This window comes from Bombina bombina, chromosome 1, assembly GCF_027579735.1.
Source record: "Bombina bombina isolate aBomBom1 chromosome 1, aBomBom1.pri, whole genome shotgun sequence".
NCBI lineage: Eukaryota > Metazoa > Chordata > Amphibia > Anura > Bombinatoridae > Bombina > Bombina bombina.
Genome location: NC_069499.1, coordinates 1,005,263,937 through 1,005,284,260, shown reverse-complemented (window position 1 = coordinate 1,005,284,260; position 20,324 = coordinate 1,005,263,937). Strand labels below are relative to the sequence as shown.

Sequence of the window (20,324 nt, the reverse complement as noted above, 5' to 3'; positions counted from 1 at the left end):
AGCCTCCCCTTTGAGTCCCCCAAAGTTTCACACAGTACCTCAGTTGGTGCAGGGCCCTCTACTGGCCCTTCCAGGTTGCAGGTGTTGTTTTCTGGGGCGTACTCACAAAGCACCGGCCCAAATCATCGCCCAGTAAAACATCAATATCCACAGAAATCCCCACCTCCCGCAAACCTTTTCCCACACCCCAATCAAGGTACACTCGTGCCACAGGCACTGCGGGGCAAACTCCCCCAATTCCTTGAATTGACACAGTCCTCCCTGGTATAATGTTCTCTGGCTTTACCATTTCAGGATGCACCAAGGTAACCGAAGCTCCACTATCCCTGAGTCCTGTTGCCACCTGGTCACCCACAGATACCCTCTATAGGTTATCTCTCCACTTTTGCCTTGGGAACCCACCCACAAACAAAACAGATGCTGGTTCCCCAGCCACATTCCCACCCTCAGGCTTCTTCTTTTCTGAGCAGGTGAAACACAGATGCCCCATCTGGTTACAAGTCAAACACCGGCGGGTTTCCCCCTGTCCTGGTGTGGCCCCTGCCCCTCTGGCTGTAGGGTGTAGATGAGATGGTCTCTCTGCTGCCTTGTTTACTCTTTTTCACTTTGGAGACACAGCTTGAATAGCTGCCTGCCTTGTTTCAGGTGCTCTGCTGTTGGCGTAATCATTAGCCAGATCTGCAGTCTCTGCTACTGTTTTGGGCTTTCTGTCCAGAATCCATACTCTGGCATCAGGACTTCGCATTTGCATGAACTGCTCCAGGATCATCAAATCCTCCAAAGCCTCATGAGTGAGGACTTTTAGGCCCCCAGTCCATTGCTTAAAAGCAGACCTTAGTTGTGCAACATATTCTGTGAAGCTGTCATCTGCACTTTGGTGAAGACTCCGAAATTTCTTCCTGTAGAATTCCGGAGTGAGGTTAAAACTTTTTAATAAGGCTATTTTTATGGCCTCATAGTCCTGGTCATCCTCCCCTGGAAGTGAAGCAAATAAATCCAGTGCTTTACCCTTCAGGCAAGGAGCTAAATAGCGAACCCATTGTTCTGGGGGCAGCTGATACTGCTTGCATACCTTCTCAAAGCCCCTCAGAAAAACATCCAAGTCAGTGTCTCTTTCCAACATTGGAAAATACTCCAGGCGGGGCCTCTCTGTTGCGGTTTCCCCACGTTCACTGGTTTGGGGAGACAGGCTGGTTCTGTTCCTCTGCATAACCTCCAGCTCATGTCTTCATTGAGCATCATTTTTCTCTCTCTTTCTCTTTCTGCAGCCTCTCTCTTCTTTTCTTTCTCTCACTGCAGCCTCCCTCTCTGCAGCCTCTCTCTCTCTTTCTCTCTCTCTTTCTGTAGCCTCCCTCTTTCTCTCAGCTGCTTCTTGAAACTTGAGGATCAATTCCATTCTCAGTTTAGGATCAGCATCCCCCAAGTACCTGAGTGCTGTTTGTAGCTCAGACTCCTTTGCACTCTCAGGGGTAACAGTAGTAGGTATTATCTCCTGGGTTACCAGTTCCACAGTAACCCTTTCTGTGCCTGTTTCCTGCTCTGCTGGAATGTCATCTGCCTGCTGCAGTTCCTGGACCAACTGCTCCTTTGTTTTGCCAAAAGTTGCAATGGCTCTCTCCTGACAAAGCAGCTCCAGGGATTCTTTCGGCATCTTTCTATATGCTTCCATATTGAGTAGCAACGAACAACAAGAGGGAGGGAAAAAGAACTGCTTCTTTGCACTGTCTCTGTAATTAGGCACTGAGTTCTGTCTTTGGGAAATTACACAAAAACATGCAATTTATTTTAGTACTATACAAATAGCACTAAAAAACTCTAAATATCCCCACCACTGCCAGCCAGTTTGTGATGAATCAAACCTTCTCAGCGTCACAATAGAGGGGTGTGAGCATGAAGGGGTTAATGGCACACAGCTCTGGTTCCCTTATCCTTGCAACTCTGCAAAAGGACCTTAAAAGGGATACCAAATTAGACCCCAAATCTTGTCCACACTGCTCTAATTATCAATTTCCCTGCTGCCACCACCAAAACTTTTAAATTAAAGGGGAGTTTTGGGGAACCCCTAAAAAACTCACACCATTTAACAATTAGGTAACGTGCCTTTAAACTTGTCTCAACAGGAGTGTGAATTTGGATATTAGAGTCCAAAAGACAGAATGAGATTTTCTACGTGTTTAATAACCAAATATCAATACAGGTTACACAGTGCAAAATTATAAAGACATTCAAAATATAATAACATACAATTGAAAAGCTACAGTTCTTTAAAAAGAAAATGGGACATGAAAAGAATTACACACAATATCTAACTTATTACCAAGTTCCTTTAGATATGTGGAGAATGCCGGTCCTGATGTTAGTGGTATGGTCCACAGGGCAGTTCTGCCCACCAAGTCTTTCTGTTACATATTTAAACCAAATTTTCTTTGTCTTGTCAAAGACAACGCCCGGGTTATAATTTACAACGAGTGCAACCAATGCAAACAAGTCTTAGCTCCCACTATCAGTCTCCAAGGGGAGGAGCGTTCTGCATTACTACACACAGTTGCACTACTAAGGAGGGGGGGAAGGAAGGAGGTGGGTTTCAGCTTACAGCTTTTCTGAAAGCAGTTTTCACACACAGGAAAAAGCAATTCACATTAACACTTTTCCAGGCTGAGAACACACTACCACCTCTGCGGGGCAGCCAAATCCAGGTATCAACTACTCCACATGATTGTATGATGACAACATTAATATTGGTTTCCATATATTTTGGTCTCCTACAGGAATATCTATGCTAATGTCAGAATTCAAAATAGCATATGTAAATTATTTAATTGACTTTTTGTATTCTTTTGTTAAAGAGAATTCCTAGGTAGGTAGCATACAAGTGTCTGGAGCACTATACAGCACAAGTTTTGCAAGAATACACTAGTTAGTAGTATTGTTTGCACAAAGTATAAGATTGTTAAAAGCATTTGTGCAAACTTTCTGCCATTTTAGCTCCCCAGATTTGTGCGTGTCTCATTTTGTTGATACAACTTCCACTAGTACTACTGATATTTCTGGCTAATTTGCTTGTCTACTTTTAAATTAACTGAAATAATAACTCTCACATCCATTTACTGATGGCAAAATACATCAAGATATCTAATTAAATAGTCCATCAATATCTTTATTCTATTTTTGTTTTTTTGTAACTCACACACATTTAAATAATATCTTCACTTTAAAGGGACACTGAACCCAAATTTTTTCTTTCATGATTCAGATAGAGCATGCAATTTTAAGCAACTTTCTAATTTATTCCTATTATCATTTTTTCTTCGTTCTCTTGCTATCTTTATTTGAAAAAGAAGGCATCTAGGTTTTTTTTGGTTCAGACTCTGGACAGCACTTTTTTATTGGTGGATGAATTTATCCAACAATCAGCAAGAACAACCCAGGTTGTTCACCAAAAATGGGCTGGCATCTAAACTTACATTCTTGCATTTCAAATAAAGATACCAAGAGAATGAAGAAAATTTGATAATAGGAGTAAATTAGAAAGTTGCTTAAAATGTCATGCTCTATCTGACTCACGAAATAAAAAATTTGTGTTCAGTGTCCCTTTAATTTTTAAGGTATTTCAAATATATCTGCAAAAAGTTATTGCCTTCCTTAAAGAGACATGAAACCCAAATTTTTTCTTTCATGATTCAGATAGATTATACATTTTTTAACAACTTTCCAATTTACTTCTGTTATAAGTTTTTCTTCATTCTCTTGGTGTCTTTTATTGAAGCAGCAGCAATGCACTCCTGGGAGCTAGATGAATACATTTGTAAGCCAATGAAAATGGACATACAAATTCAGCCACCAATCAGCAGCTAGCTCCAAGCTCCTAAGCCTATCTAGATATGTTTTTCAACAAAAGATACCAAGAGAATGAAGCAAATTAGATGATAAAAGTAAATCGGATAGCTTTACTTCTATATGAATCATGAAAGAAACATTTTGGGTTTAATGTCCCTTTAATACTCCCTAGAACAAATACAAATACACAAAGCATTTTTCTTTTGTTTCAAATAGCGCGTACAATTTTAAACAACTTTCCAATATACTAATATGATCCCATATCCTTCATTTTCTTGGTATTCTTTGTTGAATGAGCAGTTGGACATCACATGATATAGATCATACTTAAACTGAATAAGATATTGAAAAAAAATAGACATTCATACCTGTTTTTCATTGCTAATAACTTTCTCTGTCTTGTCCTTTGCAAAATAAAAATGTATCAATAGCAATTTGTCATGGCAATTAGCATATTACTGATTTGAGATCAAGCGTTTCAGTTCCTACCTGTACAACGCTGCTGCAGCTCTCTTTAGAACCTTCGGTCGGTTTGGTCTTGGTTCTCCTGCCATATTGATGTCTGTTGGGTAAAGAAAAACACATTTTGTATGATCAGTGTGATGGGAAGATGCGCACATTATCCATAGTTTCACATCAACAGATCTTTGTGTTGACCACGTTTGCAAGTTCATGAATCAAAAATTAGAACAGAATATGATACATTTTATTCTTTTTGTATGTTTATTACTTGCTGATTACATGTTTAGTGTTATCAGGATACGTGCACTACAGTAATACGTGCACTTGCATCCACTCACCATTAGAGGTCAGTATTGAGTAATACACGTTTATAGAAAACATTGCGTTCACTCTCGTGTAAGAAATGAGAACACAGGGCATGGCAAGGATGTGATAAAAAAGCCTTCCAGTCTATTTTTCTGTGATCTCACCTTTATTATTTTTCACAGTATATGGGAATGTTATTCGCAACTAGCAATGACATTTTTAAGCCTTCCTATTTAAATTTAACATATGAAAGCTGCACAGTAAAATTAGAGGTTAATTGTGTTTATCTAAAACAGCTAGGAAAAAGTCCTAGAGCAAAGATGGCAAACTGATGGCACCAATGCCCAAGGTGCTGTGTGGTCTGTCTACCAGCATACTGCTTGGTTTCATTACCTGCAATTGTTGCTCTCAAATTATTTTTCTTATGAATCCATACTAGAACAGCATTATATAAGTGCTATATATTATTTTATTCTGGCAAAGGCTTCATAATGAAGCTGAAACATTAACTATTTGTTTGATATGAAGATATAATAATTTGTTAATATTTTTGCAAGACCTGAAAGTGCAAATCTATATTTTGTTTGTTTATTAATATGAAATATTAAGCACCCATACATTCATTACTGCAAATGCATGGACCCTACGTGTGTGAATATATATATATATATATATATATATATATATACGGTATATATATATTATATTCACACACTAATGAGAATATGCATAAATGAATAAATAAATACACAAAAAGTGATTAAACAAACAAACAAAAAAACTGTCTGGATCTTGCACCAGATGAAAATTAGACATATCAAATGGTTCAGTACTCTAGTGCTTAAAAGGGCAGTAAATGTTGTTTAAGATATTACAACTTTTCGAGGCCAGTTTTGGCTTGTCACCTCAAACAGTCTATTAAATTGCACATGTGCAAAATACTCTGAAATGGCCGCAGGAGACATTGTACAAGTCTATTAACATACAAGGTAGCGATTAATTAAAACTCTATTTATCCCTATTGTAGAGGCTGTATACACAGGGCGCATATTTACATATGTATATGTGTTAAGTATGTGACATCCTGTAAAGCTAAGGGGATCTGCAAGAAAAGTTACTTCAGGACCCCAACATCTACAAATGGCATTTTAATTATTTATTTTAATATTTGATTCTAAGTCACACTCATCATAATTGTTACTAACAGTAGTAGCAACCTGAAAACCAGGTTTTAAAACAGGATTGCGCAATTGCGACATTCATAGGAACGTATTGTAATCTGTTTCCATCCGCGCCACTACTAAATAACCTGCATGCATATTGCATGTTGTCATGATGGGCAGACTAAGCACCATTTTTCTATTGCTATATGGTCACTTTTAAATTCATACATGTATTGTTTTTTTACAATATTTATTCCTATTGTTTGTTAAAGCGCCATTTTCATTTGGTGTAATTACAGATCCTATGGAAAAGACTTTAGGCGCAACCACTTTTAAAGCACTGTTGCAACCATGTTTGGTCTTCCTTTTAAAAACATGGCCACAAGACTACAATCTCATTTAGTCTCCTAGGCAGATACAATTTTGCAAAGCAGCAGGTTCAGACTTTACAGTTTAAGTTGTGTGAAAATACAGTATAAGAAGATACTATAAGTCCTTTCCATAGAAACATGTAGTCACCAACTTGTTTTCAGGTCACACCAAAACTGCCCCTTTTAAAACTCGTTTTTGAAGAAGCCAGTACGGTCAGTGATAAGGACAACAGTGAGAATGTAACTTAGAATCAATTATTAAAATTAAGAATTAAAACACACCATTTGTAGATGTTGGTGTTCTGAAGTGACTATAGAAGTAATCACATCATGCAAAAGATGCATATGGTATTCATGTGGTTAATAATTTTTCAGGATGGATTTGGATTACAATAGATGAATGTCACACATTTAAATGAATATTTACAAAGTAAACAAAGAGGCTATTGTATCATTCAGTTTTGGTTGCCTCCCAGATTCTATTTTGAGAACAAGTAGCCCACACATGTAAAGGCCTTTTTGGGAGCCTTTTTGTTAAAAAGGAGTTTGGGACTGCGGGCTTTAAACAAATTAATCAATTTTGGATTGTGATCTCTCAAGAAACTCAACAACCAATTTGTTTGGGAAACCAAAAGCCTTTTCAGGAGCAAATCGCCAATAGATTGTGATCAAACTTATAATTTGCTACAATCATTTTCAATAGCCAAATTCCACCAACCATTTGCTATGTTTGGAGAAGTCAATCCAGACTTGCTTCTGAAGTAGACACAACTTTGTAAAGTAATTTTCTTACAGTTCTTATCTTATTAGCCCTACGTAAAGGGACAGTATACACTCATTTTCATATAACTGCATGTAACAGACACTACTATAAAGAATAAGATGCACAGATACAGATATAAAAATCCAGTATAAAACTGTTTAAAAACTTACTTAGAAGCTTTCAGTTTAGCTCTGTTGAAAAGGTAGTTGGAAAGCCCACTGCAAGTGACAAATAAGACACCCCCCCTCCCCCTTCTTTTGCATATGAAAAGACCCTTTACACAAACAGGAGCAAGCTGGAGAAGGTAGCTGACGGTATTCTAATAAAACTTTGGGTTAGGAGTCTGAAAAATAGCAATGTTATTTAAAAATATGCAAAACTATACATTTAAAAAAATAAAAAAAAACTTTTATGGGTTATATAAATTGATCATCTACAAAACATTTATGCAAAGAAAAAATGAGTGTATAATGTCCCTTTAAGCTATTTAGGGTAGAAATGTGAAGGGTTAGGTGTAGTCTGCTATGTGCACATAAGTTCTTAGACCTGGAAAAACCCACAATTTCGAGACTTAAATCACATGAAAGGGGGAAAAATAAATAAAGTTCTAAAATGCATATATTTCCAACAAACTATAAGAAAAGAACAAGGGCCAAATAAATTAATGGACCAAAACAGATAGGGAATCAAGCACTGTTCTAAAATTGAAATTGTGTCATCAATTTAGCTCTAAATTTTAAGAAATAAGTCTCTGACTAGCATAATCACAATAAACAAAAAAATGGTTTAATAATGAAATACCTTAGTTCCCAAAATAGCAAATAGCTACATGAATGTATATTGTCATATCAGAAAAAATAGCAAACAGCTGCATAGGTGTATATTATCTTCATCAAGCTGATTTTAAAACAACCAGGCACTATGTTGAACAAAAAATGAATATCTCATTATTTATATTTTCCTAGTGAATTGCAACTATGGTGTCAGAGAAGCCACGACATCCTATAAAGCTTCAAAAACACAAGTGAGGAAAAAATAAAAAATAAATAAAGAACTTTACATAACTAAATTTAAATACAATACAATAAAAAATATATATATAAAAATAAAGATAGAAATATATAGAATGAAATAAAATGAAAGAGGTTTTTTTAGATGAAGCTAGCCATATCCAACTTTTCATTAAGACCTGCTGGCGAGAGTGTATTGAGAGTGAAGATCCACTTACACTCTTTTTGGAGCAGACATTTGTCGTTGTCCCCCCCTCTTCCATGCAAAATACCTTTATCTATACCTGTGAAACGTAAGCAACCAGGATTGCTATTGTGTTTCGCTTGGTAATGTCTCGCTATGCTGCTAGTTTGGATTTTTCCTTTTATATCATCCCTATGTTCTTTGATACGATCCTATATATAATGTCCCTTTAATGATGCTGTAAGTGGTGTGAATATGGACAATGTTTTTTTTGCATGATACCAAATATTGTGTCTTTGCAGCTGTATTCAAAAATGTAAATTGTTGGAGTCATTGTTCTTTAGAAGACATTTGCTGAGTGGAGGGGGGTACCTCAATATATTCCTTAGCTCCAATATTATGTGGGAGAAGGGAAACTACTTTAGCCAGCAGAACGATATATACCCGCTATTCAGTGTATATTGCAGCATTTCAAGTTACAATCCTTTCATAATGTTAGTCGTATAATGCTGTCTGCCTTCTTGAGGAATGTAGGATCACTATCTCGAAAGATTCATACACTTATTTTATATGCTTTTTAAAAATTCTGCAGAAATAAAAGATTCTCCACTGTTCTGTCATAAATTATACAAATGTTTTTTGAATCCTGTGGAAGCAGGTTTGCTTTTCTATATATGCAGTAGAATACGTAGGCACATGCACCCATAGCAACAAAATTATAGTTGATGGAATGATTATTCCATATTTATTGTGCTTGAAAATGACACATTTACCACCATCTTCAAGATAGTAGTATCAGTAAGTTAAAGTCTTACCTTAAGATTAAAAAAAAAAATAGCCTCCTTCACCTATTTTATATCATGCAGCGGGAATGTTAAAAAAGTTATTTTAAAATGAATATTTTTTCTGGCCACTTTGAAATGACTGTCAAGCTCCACCCACTGATGACATCCCGATCTGGGCTGCATCTAGACACTCTGTTCAATAGCTTTGACAGTATGTTGAATCCAATTTAGTGAGCCTTTTGTGATTGGACACTATATGAAGCCCAGATTATGATGTCATCAGTGGGTGGAGCTTGGCAGCCATTTCAAAGTGGCCTGAAATAATATTTATTTAAAAATAACTTTTTACCGTTCCTGCTGCATGATATAGAAAAGGTGCAGGAGGCCATTTGCAGCTTAATCTAAGGTAAGGCTTTAAGATGACTAAGGGTGTAGACTGTCCCTAAGCTCCAAGGTTACATTGTTAAATGTATAATTTGCTGGTGAGCATTAGTATAGTAACTGGTGACTTGTGAATACAATGGGGCTGATTTATCATCAATCTGTCCAACATGATCATGTCCGACAGACATCGATGAATGCCGACAGCGACAGCATACGCTGTCGGCATTTATCTTTGCACAAGCAGTTCTTGTGAACTGCTTGTGCAATGGTGCCCCCTGCAGATTTGCGGCCAATCGGCTGCTAGCAGGGGTGTCAATCAACCCGATTGTATAGGATAGTGAGGATTGATGTCTGCAGCCTCAGAGCAGGTGGACCATTTATAGAGCAGCGTTCTTAAGACCGCTGCTTCATAACTGCTTGATCATTCGGCCCCAATTCATATCAGTTATATAGCTAAATACGTAGTAGTAAACATAGATGGTGTTTCCAGTACCTCATTTTGTACCCTTCACCAATATAGACCCACACTATATATCACTTATTCATAAAATAAATTAATTAAACAAATATCTCTATATGACATATAGGCCCCCATTTATCATTGTGCGGACGGACATGATCCGCTATAGCGAACCATTTCCGCCGCACATCGATAAATCCAGACAGCATACGCTTGTGAACTGCTGGTGCAATACCGCCCCCTGCAGATTCGCGGCCAATTGGCCACTAGCAGGGGGTGTCAATCAACCCGATCATATTCGATCAGGTTGATTTCTGTCCGCCACAGGCAGACAGGTTATGGAGCAGCGGTCCATAACCGGACCGCTGCTTCATAAACACGGGTCATCAAGCTCCATTCGGAGCTTAATAAATAGACACAATAGACTCTAACTTCTCATCTTTTACTTCTGTAGAAAACAAAAAGTAGTGTGTAATTCTCTCAGACAAAACCTGCAAACTTCATTTGTTTCAAAACTGCACATTCCTCTCCTAATCTGCTATATGTGATCCTAGCTAATCTCTTCACATTTTTCTTCATTTTTTATATGCAAACATTATTATTGTTTACAACATGAATAGAATAAAAAAGGAGTAATACATAGTGCATGCACAATTTTAGTTTAGTTTCAGATGACAAAGAACATTAGGAACATGTTTATAAGTGCAAAACACCAATCAATTATATTTTAGTATCTGTGTTTTTGCAACAATTCACTCTTGATCCTGTTCAAGCAGTAAAAGAGTCAGGACTTTTTTTTTTACTGCTAAATAAAGTAACAGAATTGTGTCTTCTGCCTTTATCTAAATCAACAAGTATCTGTCCATAGCTAACATTTGATTACTTAAAGGGATAGGAAAGTCAAAATTAAACTTGCCTGATTCAGATAGAGCAGGTCATTTTAAGACACTTTTAAATTCACTTCTATTTTTAAATGTGCTTTGTTCTCTTGGTATCCCTTGTTGAAAAATAATATGCACATATCCTACACTAGCAGGAGCTAGCTGCTGATTGGTCCCTGTACACATTTGTCTCTTGTCTAACTAGATGTGTTCAGTTAGCTGCCAGTGTTCCTTCAGCAAAGACAAACAAGAGAAAGAAGCACATTTGAGAATAAAAGTAAATTGGAAAGTTAATAAAAATTGTATGTTCTATCCAAATTATGAACATTTTTTCATGTCCCTTTAAGTGTATTTCTCTTTATAAAATGAATTATATATGTTCCTTTAACCATTTTGTAATGTCCATTTACATCTTTATTAAGATAAAACTGGTCTACATAGTAGCATTTGCTCAGGTAAAAATTCTACTCACTGACCCAAAATATCAATTAGAAGGGGAGACAATGGAGACTTCAGTGCATCGTAGCACAGATCAGAGATGGTATAAGATACCAGTGAAAAATTACTTTTAGGGCATTCTCTGTTAAATGTGCATTAGTGAAGTCTCTTGCAGCTTTAAAAAGTATCAGCTGATTTCCAAGTTCCTCAGTCATGTTTCCATTTCTGCATAATAAATACGTTTAGGGTTATGTCTTCCATCAGAAAGGGTAGAGAGAATCCCATTAATAAGGTTGGCAAAGATCCCCTAAATTAAAATAATGAAATTTGGGAAGTCAGCTTGTCCTATGTATTAAATGAATTGTTATTTATTACAAGGGCTATCTTTTTTTTTATTGTACATATGGGTCAAACATTCATCATGGCTGGTACTATGAAAACACAGTTACCACAATCTAGTTTATATCCATCCTTTCTTCCTTATACACCTCTCGTCTTTGTTTTTGTCTTACTGCAAGACTCAGGTGTGAGGCAGTTCTAATTCGCCATATACATCACATACAGCAAATATATATATATATATATATATATATATATATATATATATATACTGAATATATATATATATATATACACGTATATATATATATATATATATATATATATATATATATATATATATATATATATATATATATGTTAGAGGGTTTCTGTACTGTCCCCACAGTGATGACATTCAGGTCTCTATAAAATAAGACCTCTTTACTACATTATGTCAGCAACTATCAATAGCTGTCTGATTCTGGTTGACTTAACTAAAGGTCAACATCTCAAAACTTGACTTTTCCTTAACGTTTCAACTAAAAATCCATACAGAAAAATCTCTATCGTTTTTATTCCAACTACGCCAAATAAGCCAGACTCCTGCATTATAGTTAGATATAACGGCGCTTTCCCTTTATTTTTCAAACTGCCATTTTTCCACATAAGACTTAGCCAAAATGCTATTTCAATTACCATGTGACAACTTGACTTGTGTTGCTCTCAATAAATTGGATTTCCATTCACCTGATGTTCCTTCAATCTATCATGATTGTGGCCATGAGCATGTCTTGTTTGACTCTCTCCTCTCACCATCATCTGCCATTTCATGGTTTGTGCCTTACATGGTCAGCTTTCACAATCAGAACATCATTTATATGATAAATATGGATTACCATAAATAGCTGGTGAAAAACGGTTGATACTTTATTAAAAAGAAAGAATCCTATGAACTAGATACGAACATTCTTTTTTTAACAAAATGCAAAATCTAACATATTTGTTTGTTATTCATTGGATTCATCCGAAAAAGAATTGCAAAACAGCTAGTACATGATGAAGCAAATAAGTAAATGAGTGAATTCCCAAATGGACAAAATTCATTCAAAACATATTTTTTCATTACCAATTAGAAACAAGCATGCAGTTGCTTAGCCAATTAGAATTGCCCTACTTGTCAGGGACTTGATTGGTTGTGACAGCAGCATATCAATATCCAGCCAATTCTGGTTGCCAGGGGGAAGACTCAAACTGAACATATAGGGCCATGCATGCAGATCTTCTTACACTTTGCTAGATATTTCAGTGAGCTAACAGTTAGTCTGTCACTGTCTTGCTCCTAGAGAGCCAGGTTTATAGAGCGATACCCCAATTACATTCCAGCGAAGAGGGATTACAATCTGCTTGCAGATTTGATCTCTCCAACTTTTTTGTTTAAACATAATTTCTTTAAACAGCTAGTTTAGGGTACACTACAGGGAAATCAAGTAACTTTTTTTTTTTTTTTTATTAAATAATTTTTTATTGAGGTTGAAATAGCATAATGGCAACAGTCTCATCAACAAAATACATTTTACAACATATATTATACTGGCATGACATAACACATTAGGCACCTCATTTTTTTAAATCTTATAGGTTTGCGAATTCCTCTAACAGGCAGGTCCAATCGTGGGACCAAAAGTTAAACAAAGCGATTGAGGACATGTCAACGTAGATAATAGTAAAACTGCAAATTCAGCTTATGTGGGATAAATACAAATTATGAAGTACATATACGATAGCAATATAGTGAACCATAATAAAAGCATCAGGGTAACTCAGTATAAATCGTCAATTGGAAAAATATGGAGTATAACATCCCTCAGTTGTTAGTGTAATCCAATAAGCACTTGTACTAAGCTTTTATTAAAACATAAGCAATCTTAAACTATTATCTTGAGTATACTTCAGAAAACAGGATATCACTGCGAGATCAATGTTCCTGTGGTGAACCCCCGTGAGCCATTCTACATTGGCACAGGGAAAAACTAAGTCATGGCTCTACGGGTTGGGCAGAGACTACTAAACTCTGCCAAAGGGTGTGCAGAGAGAAAGGGAATCATCCCTGACCGCACAGAAATAATGAAGGGGGGGGGGGGCGGAGGGAAGGCCAAAATAACAGGTCCTACCATTAGTAACTTACATTTCTAACATAAAGTCAGTGGATATTGGTAGAGCAACTTTAACATCATCACGTGTAGCTAGGAGTCTCAAAGTATTACACAAGAGAGATTCTAGGGGCAATAGAGCTAGCATATGGATATTCACACAAAACGTAAGGTGACTGGGTTGCTAGCCAGATGTGGCTTGGATTAAGTAAGGGTCAAATCTCACTAAGTATTAGATGCGTGTCTCTAGTTAAAACCACAACCCATTATTCATATCTTCCATTTATCATGCGATAGAATATACAATAATTGCAGGCGATATACACAGTCACCAAAAGTATTGAAAAGTCCTAGCATTCATAACTGTTAACAATAACATTAAGCCTTCAATTCAGCTACACACAGAAAAAGAAAAAAAAAAAAAAAAAAAAAAAAAGGGGGGTGTTACTGCTCCATATTTAGTCTGTGAGAGTGCTGATGTGACTCATTACACACAAAGAAGGGGCATCTACACATTCTGTGCATATTTAGATAATATTCATCATACATAAAGAATCATTAAATTCAACTGCAGTGTGGTGAAACTATAAACATAAGTGCACTTATTAAATAGTGTTTCAGTGATAAGCTGTACAGAGCTGAGGATGCAATACAAAATCAGCTTAAGTGCTTCATAAAACATTGCATGGTAGTCAGTATCATAACTCAAGTAGTTTGTGGGATTTAAGTCCCCAGACATCAAGAATAGAATAATCCCTAATGTCCTGCAATCATAAATCCTCATCCAGTGTTCTCTTTTTAACCCACTCCTTGCCTGTAAGTTAATGAAGAGGCTACTCGACCAGCAGTCAGGTTATTTTCGGCCATTGATTGAGCTGCAAAGTCAAAGAGCAAAGTACTCGTTATGGCAGCAGCCTCTGCTCTCCTCACCAAGGGGGCGGCGGCGTTCACCCGAGCAGCAGCCAGGGCCGAGGGGTACAGTTCCTCGATGCTCGTTTGTATGGGGTAAGTAAGTCTGATCTGCCTGGGTGACAGATACATGTCAGGGTGCAAATCCCCACAACTGGCGATGGGCTCACTAGGTTGCGCCTCCTCAAGCGCATAAGCAGTGCCTACCAAGCTTTCTGACTGGGGAGAATACCGGGAGTGGTCAAGGCTGTCTGTCTCCAAGAGTGTCACTTCCCCACTCACCTCCGACCTCTGACCGGTAAGACACAGCGCACTCTCCCGTTGTTCAGCAGGGCCCATCTCCCCCCCTGTTGCAGCCGGAGCAGGATGGTCCCGGACACCAGCAGACTGCAGCTTCAAAATGAGATGGTCGAATCTGGCCAGCATCTCAGACTCATATTCCGCGAACATGGCTTTTACTGCGTTGTAAAGATCCCCCATCTTGAAGGCCATGCAGGTCTAAGCCGCGCAGACGGCGGCCCTGCGCAATGTTGTGCAAATGTTATTTAGTCTCAGGCAACGTCTACGACCATTTCTGAGGTATTGATAGCCTTTGTAGCCCGTATATCACCCGGGTGATGTTGCTTACCTCCCAGTAAAGAAGGGTCGATCACGGCAGTAGATCACGACCATTCTGACAATCGCGGCCTAGAGGCCCAATGCTAGTGTGTTATCAAAGTCCTTCAGACTTCCCGAAACCCACAATCTGCAGACTCCTGGTTCATAATCTGAATAGCATTTGATCTTCAGGGGAGATCTGGGGAGATTTCATGTGCGATGAGATTAGTTTTTAGCACTTTTATTAATTTTTATGGCAGGAGCTATGATCAGACACGTCCATTCAGTAAACTAGGTAACTCCGCCCCCCCTCAAGTAACTTTTTTAAAATTTTATTTTGTTTAGTGCAAAGTCCTTTATTTTGCTTTTTTAAGTTGTTTTTTTTTTGTTTGTTTTTTAAATCTGGGATGCACTTAAAATTGATTAAATTATCCCAGTACTGTTTATTTTCAGTGCATCCTAGGATTACTCTGATTTCTGACTTTACCCGTAACATATATAATATATATACACACACACATATATATACTGTACTGTATATATATATATATATATATATATATATATATATATATATATATATATATATATATATATACACACACACACACATATATACTGTATATATATATATATATATATATATATATATATATATATATATACAGGGAGTGCAGAATTATTAGGCAAATGAGAATTTTGACCACATCATCCTCTTTATGCATGTTGCCTTACTCCAAGCTGTATAGGCTCGAAAGCCTACTACCAATTAAGCATATTAGGTGATGTGCATCTCTGTAATGAGAAGGGGTGTGGTCTAATGACATCAACACCCTATATCAGGTGTGCATAATTATTAGGCAACTTCCTTTCCTTTGGCAAAATGGGTCAAAAGAAGGACTTGACAGGCTCAGAAAAGTCAAAAATAGTGAGATATCTTGCAGAGGGATGCAGCACTCTTAAAATTGCAAAGCTTCTGAAGCGTGATCATCGAACAATCAAGCGTTTCATTCAAAATAGTCAACAGGGTCGCAAGAAGCGTGTGGAAAAACCAAGGCGCAAAATAACTGCCCATGAACTGAGAAAAGTTAAGCGTGCAGCTGCCAAGATGCCACTTGCCACCAGTTTGGCCATATTTCAGAGATGCAACCTCACTGGAGTGGCCAAAAGCACAAGGTATGCAATACTCAGAGACATGGCCAAGGTAAGAAATCCTGAAAGACGACCACCACTGAACAAGACACACAAGCTGAAACGTCAAGACTGGGCCAAGAAATATCTCAAGACTGATTTTTCTAAGGTTTTATGGACTGATGAAATGAGAGTGAGTCTTGATGGGCCAGATGGATGGGCCCGTGGCTGGATTGGTAAAGGGCAGAGAGCTCCAGTCCGACTCAGACGCCAGCAAGGTGGAGGTGGAGTACTGGTTTGGGCTGGTATCATCAAAGATGAGCTTGTGGGGCCTTTTCGGGTTGAGGATGGAGTCAAGCTCAACTCCCAGTCCTACTGCCAGTTTCTGGAAGACACCTTCTTCAAGCAGTGGTACAGGAAGAAGCCTGCATCCTTCAAGAAAAACATGATTTTCATGCAGGACAATGCTCCATCACACGCGTCCAAGTACTCCACAGCGTGGCTGGCAAGAAAGGGTATAAAAGAAGAAAATCTAATGACATGGCCTCCTTGTTCACCTGATCTGAACCCCATTGAGAACCTTTGGTCCATCATCAAATGTGAGATTTACAAGGAGGGAAAACAGTACACCTCTCTGAACAGTGTCTGGGAGGCTGTGGTTGCTGCTGCATGCAATGTTGATGGTGAACAGATCAAAACACTGACAGAATCCATGGATGGCAGGCTTTTGAGTGTCCTTGCAAAGAAAGGTGGCTATATTGGTCACTGATTTGTTTTTGTTTTGTTTTTGAATGTCAGAAATGTATATTTGTGAAAGTTGAGATGTTATATTGGTTTCACTGGTAAAAATAAATAATTGAAATGGGTATATATTTGTTTTTTGTTAAGTTGCCTAATAATTATGCACAGTAATAGTCACCTGCACACACAGATATCCCCCTAAAATAGCTATAACTAAAAACAAACTAAAAACTACTTCCAAAACTATTCAGCTTTGATATTAATGAGTTTTTTTGGGTTCATTGAGAACATGGTTGTTGTTCAATAATAAAATTAATCCTCAAAAATACAACTTGCCTAATAATTCTGCACTCCCTGTATATATATATATATATATATATATATATATATATATATATATATATATATATATATATATATATATATATATATATATATATATATATACAAAACACGGAAGGGAACTGCACTCTCATACCGGACCGGGTACACATCCCATGACCCTGCAACATGCTCAGCCCTGGGTGCCACTGGCACTCACAGGAAGCTGTGCTGTCCCCAGAGCCACAAGCAGTTAACCCCAGACAGGTCTGGGTGCAAGAACCATAGGGAAAATTACAAAACAAATTAATACAACACACAGAGAAAACCCAGCACTCACTTACAAGCTCTCAGCTAAGATTTAAAAGCAAAAATGGAAAGGTTAGTCACCGCATCTGGCCAAATGGGACAAGCTCAGGTACCACGTCAAGGTCCTCTCCAATACCTGAGACCCTAAAACAGCCACACAATGCAAGCTTTCAAATCCAAACAAACTGAAAACAAGGGAAGGGTGCACAGGAATATGTAACCACCCTAGACATATACAAAACACGGAAGGGAACTGCACTCTCATACCGGACCGGGTACACATCCCATGACCCTGCAACATGCTCAGCCCTGGGTGCCACTGGCACTCACAGGAAGCTGTGCTGTCCCCAGAGCCACAAGCAGTTAACCCCAGACAGGTCTGGGTGCAAGAACCATAGGGAAAATTACAAAACAAATTAATACAACACACAGAGAAAACCCAGCACTCACTTACAAGCTCTCAGCTAAGATTTAAAAGCAAAAATGGAAAGGTTAGTCACCGCATCTGGCCAAATGGGACAAGCTCAGGTACCACGTCAAGGTCCTCTCCAATACCTGAGACCCTAAAACAGCCACACAATGCAAGCTTTCAAATCCAAACAAACTGAAAACAAGGGAAGGGTGCACAGGAATATGTAACCACCCTAGACATATACAAAACACGGAAGGGAACTGCACTCTCATACCGGACCGGGTACACATCCCATGACCCTGCAACATGCTCAGCCCTGGGTGCCACTGGCACTCACAGGAAGCTGTGCTGTCCCCAGAGCCACAAGCAGTTAACCCCAGACAGGTCTGGGTGCAAGAACCATAGGGAAAATTACAAAACAAATTAATACAACACACAGAGAAAACCCAGCACTCACTTACAAGCTCTCAGCTAAGATTTAAAAGCAAAAATGGAAAGGTTAGTCACCGCATCTGGCCAAATGGGACAAGCTCAGGTACCACGTCAAGGTCCTCTCCAATACCTGAGACCCTAAAACAGCCACACAATGCAAGCTTTCAAATCCAAACAAACTGAAAACAAGGGAAGGGTGCACAGGAATATGTAACCACCCTAGACATATACAAAACACGGAAGGGAACTGCACTCTCATACCGGACCGGGTACACATCCCATGACCCTGCAACATGCTCAGCCCTGGGTGCCACTGGCACTCACAGGAAGCTGTGCTGTCCCCAGAGCCACAAGCAGTTAACCCCAGACAGGTCTGGGTGCAAGAACCATAGGGAAAATTACAAAACAAATTAATACAACACACAGAGAAAACCCAGCACTCACTTACAAGCTCTCAGCTAAGATTTAAAAGCAAAAATGGAAAGGTTAGTCACCGCATCTGGCCAAATGGGACAAGCTCAGGTACCACGTCAAGGTCCTCTCCAATACCTGAGACCCTAAAACAGCCACACAATGCAAGCTTTCAAATCCAAACAAACTGAAAACAAGGGAAGGGTGCACAGGAATATGTAACCACCCTAGACATATACAAAACACGGAAGGGAACTGCACTCTCATACCGGACCGGGTACACATCCCATGACCCTGCAACATGCTCAGCCCTGGGTGCCACTGGCACTCACAGGAAGCTGTGCTGTCCCCAGAGCCACAAGCAGTTAACCCCAGACAGGTCTGGGTGCAAGAACCATAGGGAAAATTACAAAACAAATTAATACAACACACAGAGAAAACCCAGCACTCACTTACAAGCTCTCAGCTAAGATTTAAAAGCAAAAATGGAAAGGTTAGTCACCGCATCTGGCCAAATGGGACAAGCTCAGGTACCACGTCAAGGTCCTCTCCAATACCTGAGACCCTAAAACAGCCACACAATGCAAGCTTTCAAATCCAAACAAACTGAAAACAAGGGAAGGGTGCACAGGAATATGTAACCACCCTAGACATATACAAAACACGGAAGGGAACTGCACTCTCATACCGGACCGGGTACACATCCCATGACCCTGCAACATGCTCAGCCCTGGGTGCCACTGGCACTCACAGGAAGCTGTGCTGTCCCCAGAGCCACAAGCAGTTAACCCCAGACAGGTCTGGGTGCAAGAACCATAGGGAAAATTACAAAACAAATTAATACAACACACAGAGAAAACCCAGCACTCACTTACAAGCTCTCAGCTAAGATTTAAAAGCAAAAATGGAAAGGTTAGTCACCGCATCTGGCCAAATGGGACAAGCTCAGGTACCACGTCAAGGTCCTCTCCAATACCTGAGACCCTAAAACAGCCACACAATGCAAGCTTTCAAATCCAAACAAACTGAAAACAAGGGAAGGGTGCACAGGAATATGTAACCACCCTAGACATATACAAAACACGGAAGGGAACTGCACTCTCATACCGGACCGGGGTACACATCCCATGACCCTGCAACATGCTCAGCCCTGGGTGCCACTGGCACTCACAGGAAGCTGTGCTGTCCCCAGAGCCACAAGCAGTTAACCCCAGACAGGTCTGGGTGCAAGAACCATAGGGAAAATTACAAAACAAATTAATACAACACACAGAGAAAACCCAGCACTCACTTACAAGCTCTCAGCTAAGATTTAAAAGCAAAAATGGAAAGGTTAGTCACCGCATCTGGCCAAATGGGACAAGCTCAGGTACCACGTCAAGGTCCTCTCCAATACCTGAGACCCTAAAACAGCCACACAATGCAAGCTTTCAAATCCAAACAAACTGAAAACAAGGGAAGGGTGCACAGGAATATGTAACCACCCTAGACATATACAAAACACGGAAGGGAACTGCACTCTCATACCGGACCGGGTACACATCCC

General features: G+C 38.8%; 1 protein-coding gene across 1 annotated transcript in view; it reads right to left on the bottom strand.

The window, feature by feature from the left end:
* Positions 1 to 20,324, bottom strand: part of RALY (RALY heterogeneous nuclear ribonucleoprotein) — a 128,829-nt gene that overhangs the window by 90,856 nt on the left and 17,649 nt on the right. Inside the window, 2 exon segments of the mRNA XM_053712856.1 lie at positions 4,206 to 4,241; positions 4,327 to 4,399. Coding sequence (XP_053568831.1) covers positions 4,206 to 4,241; positions 4,327 to 4,399 — 109 coding nt within the window.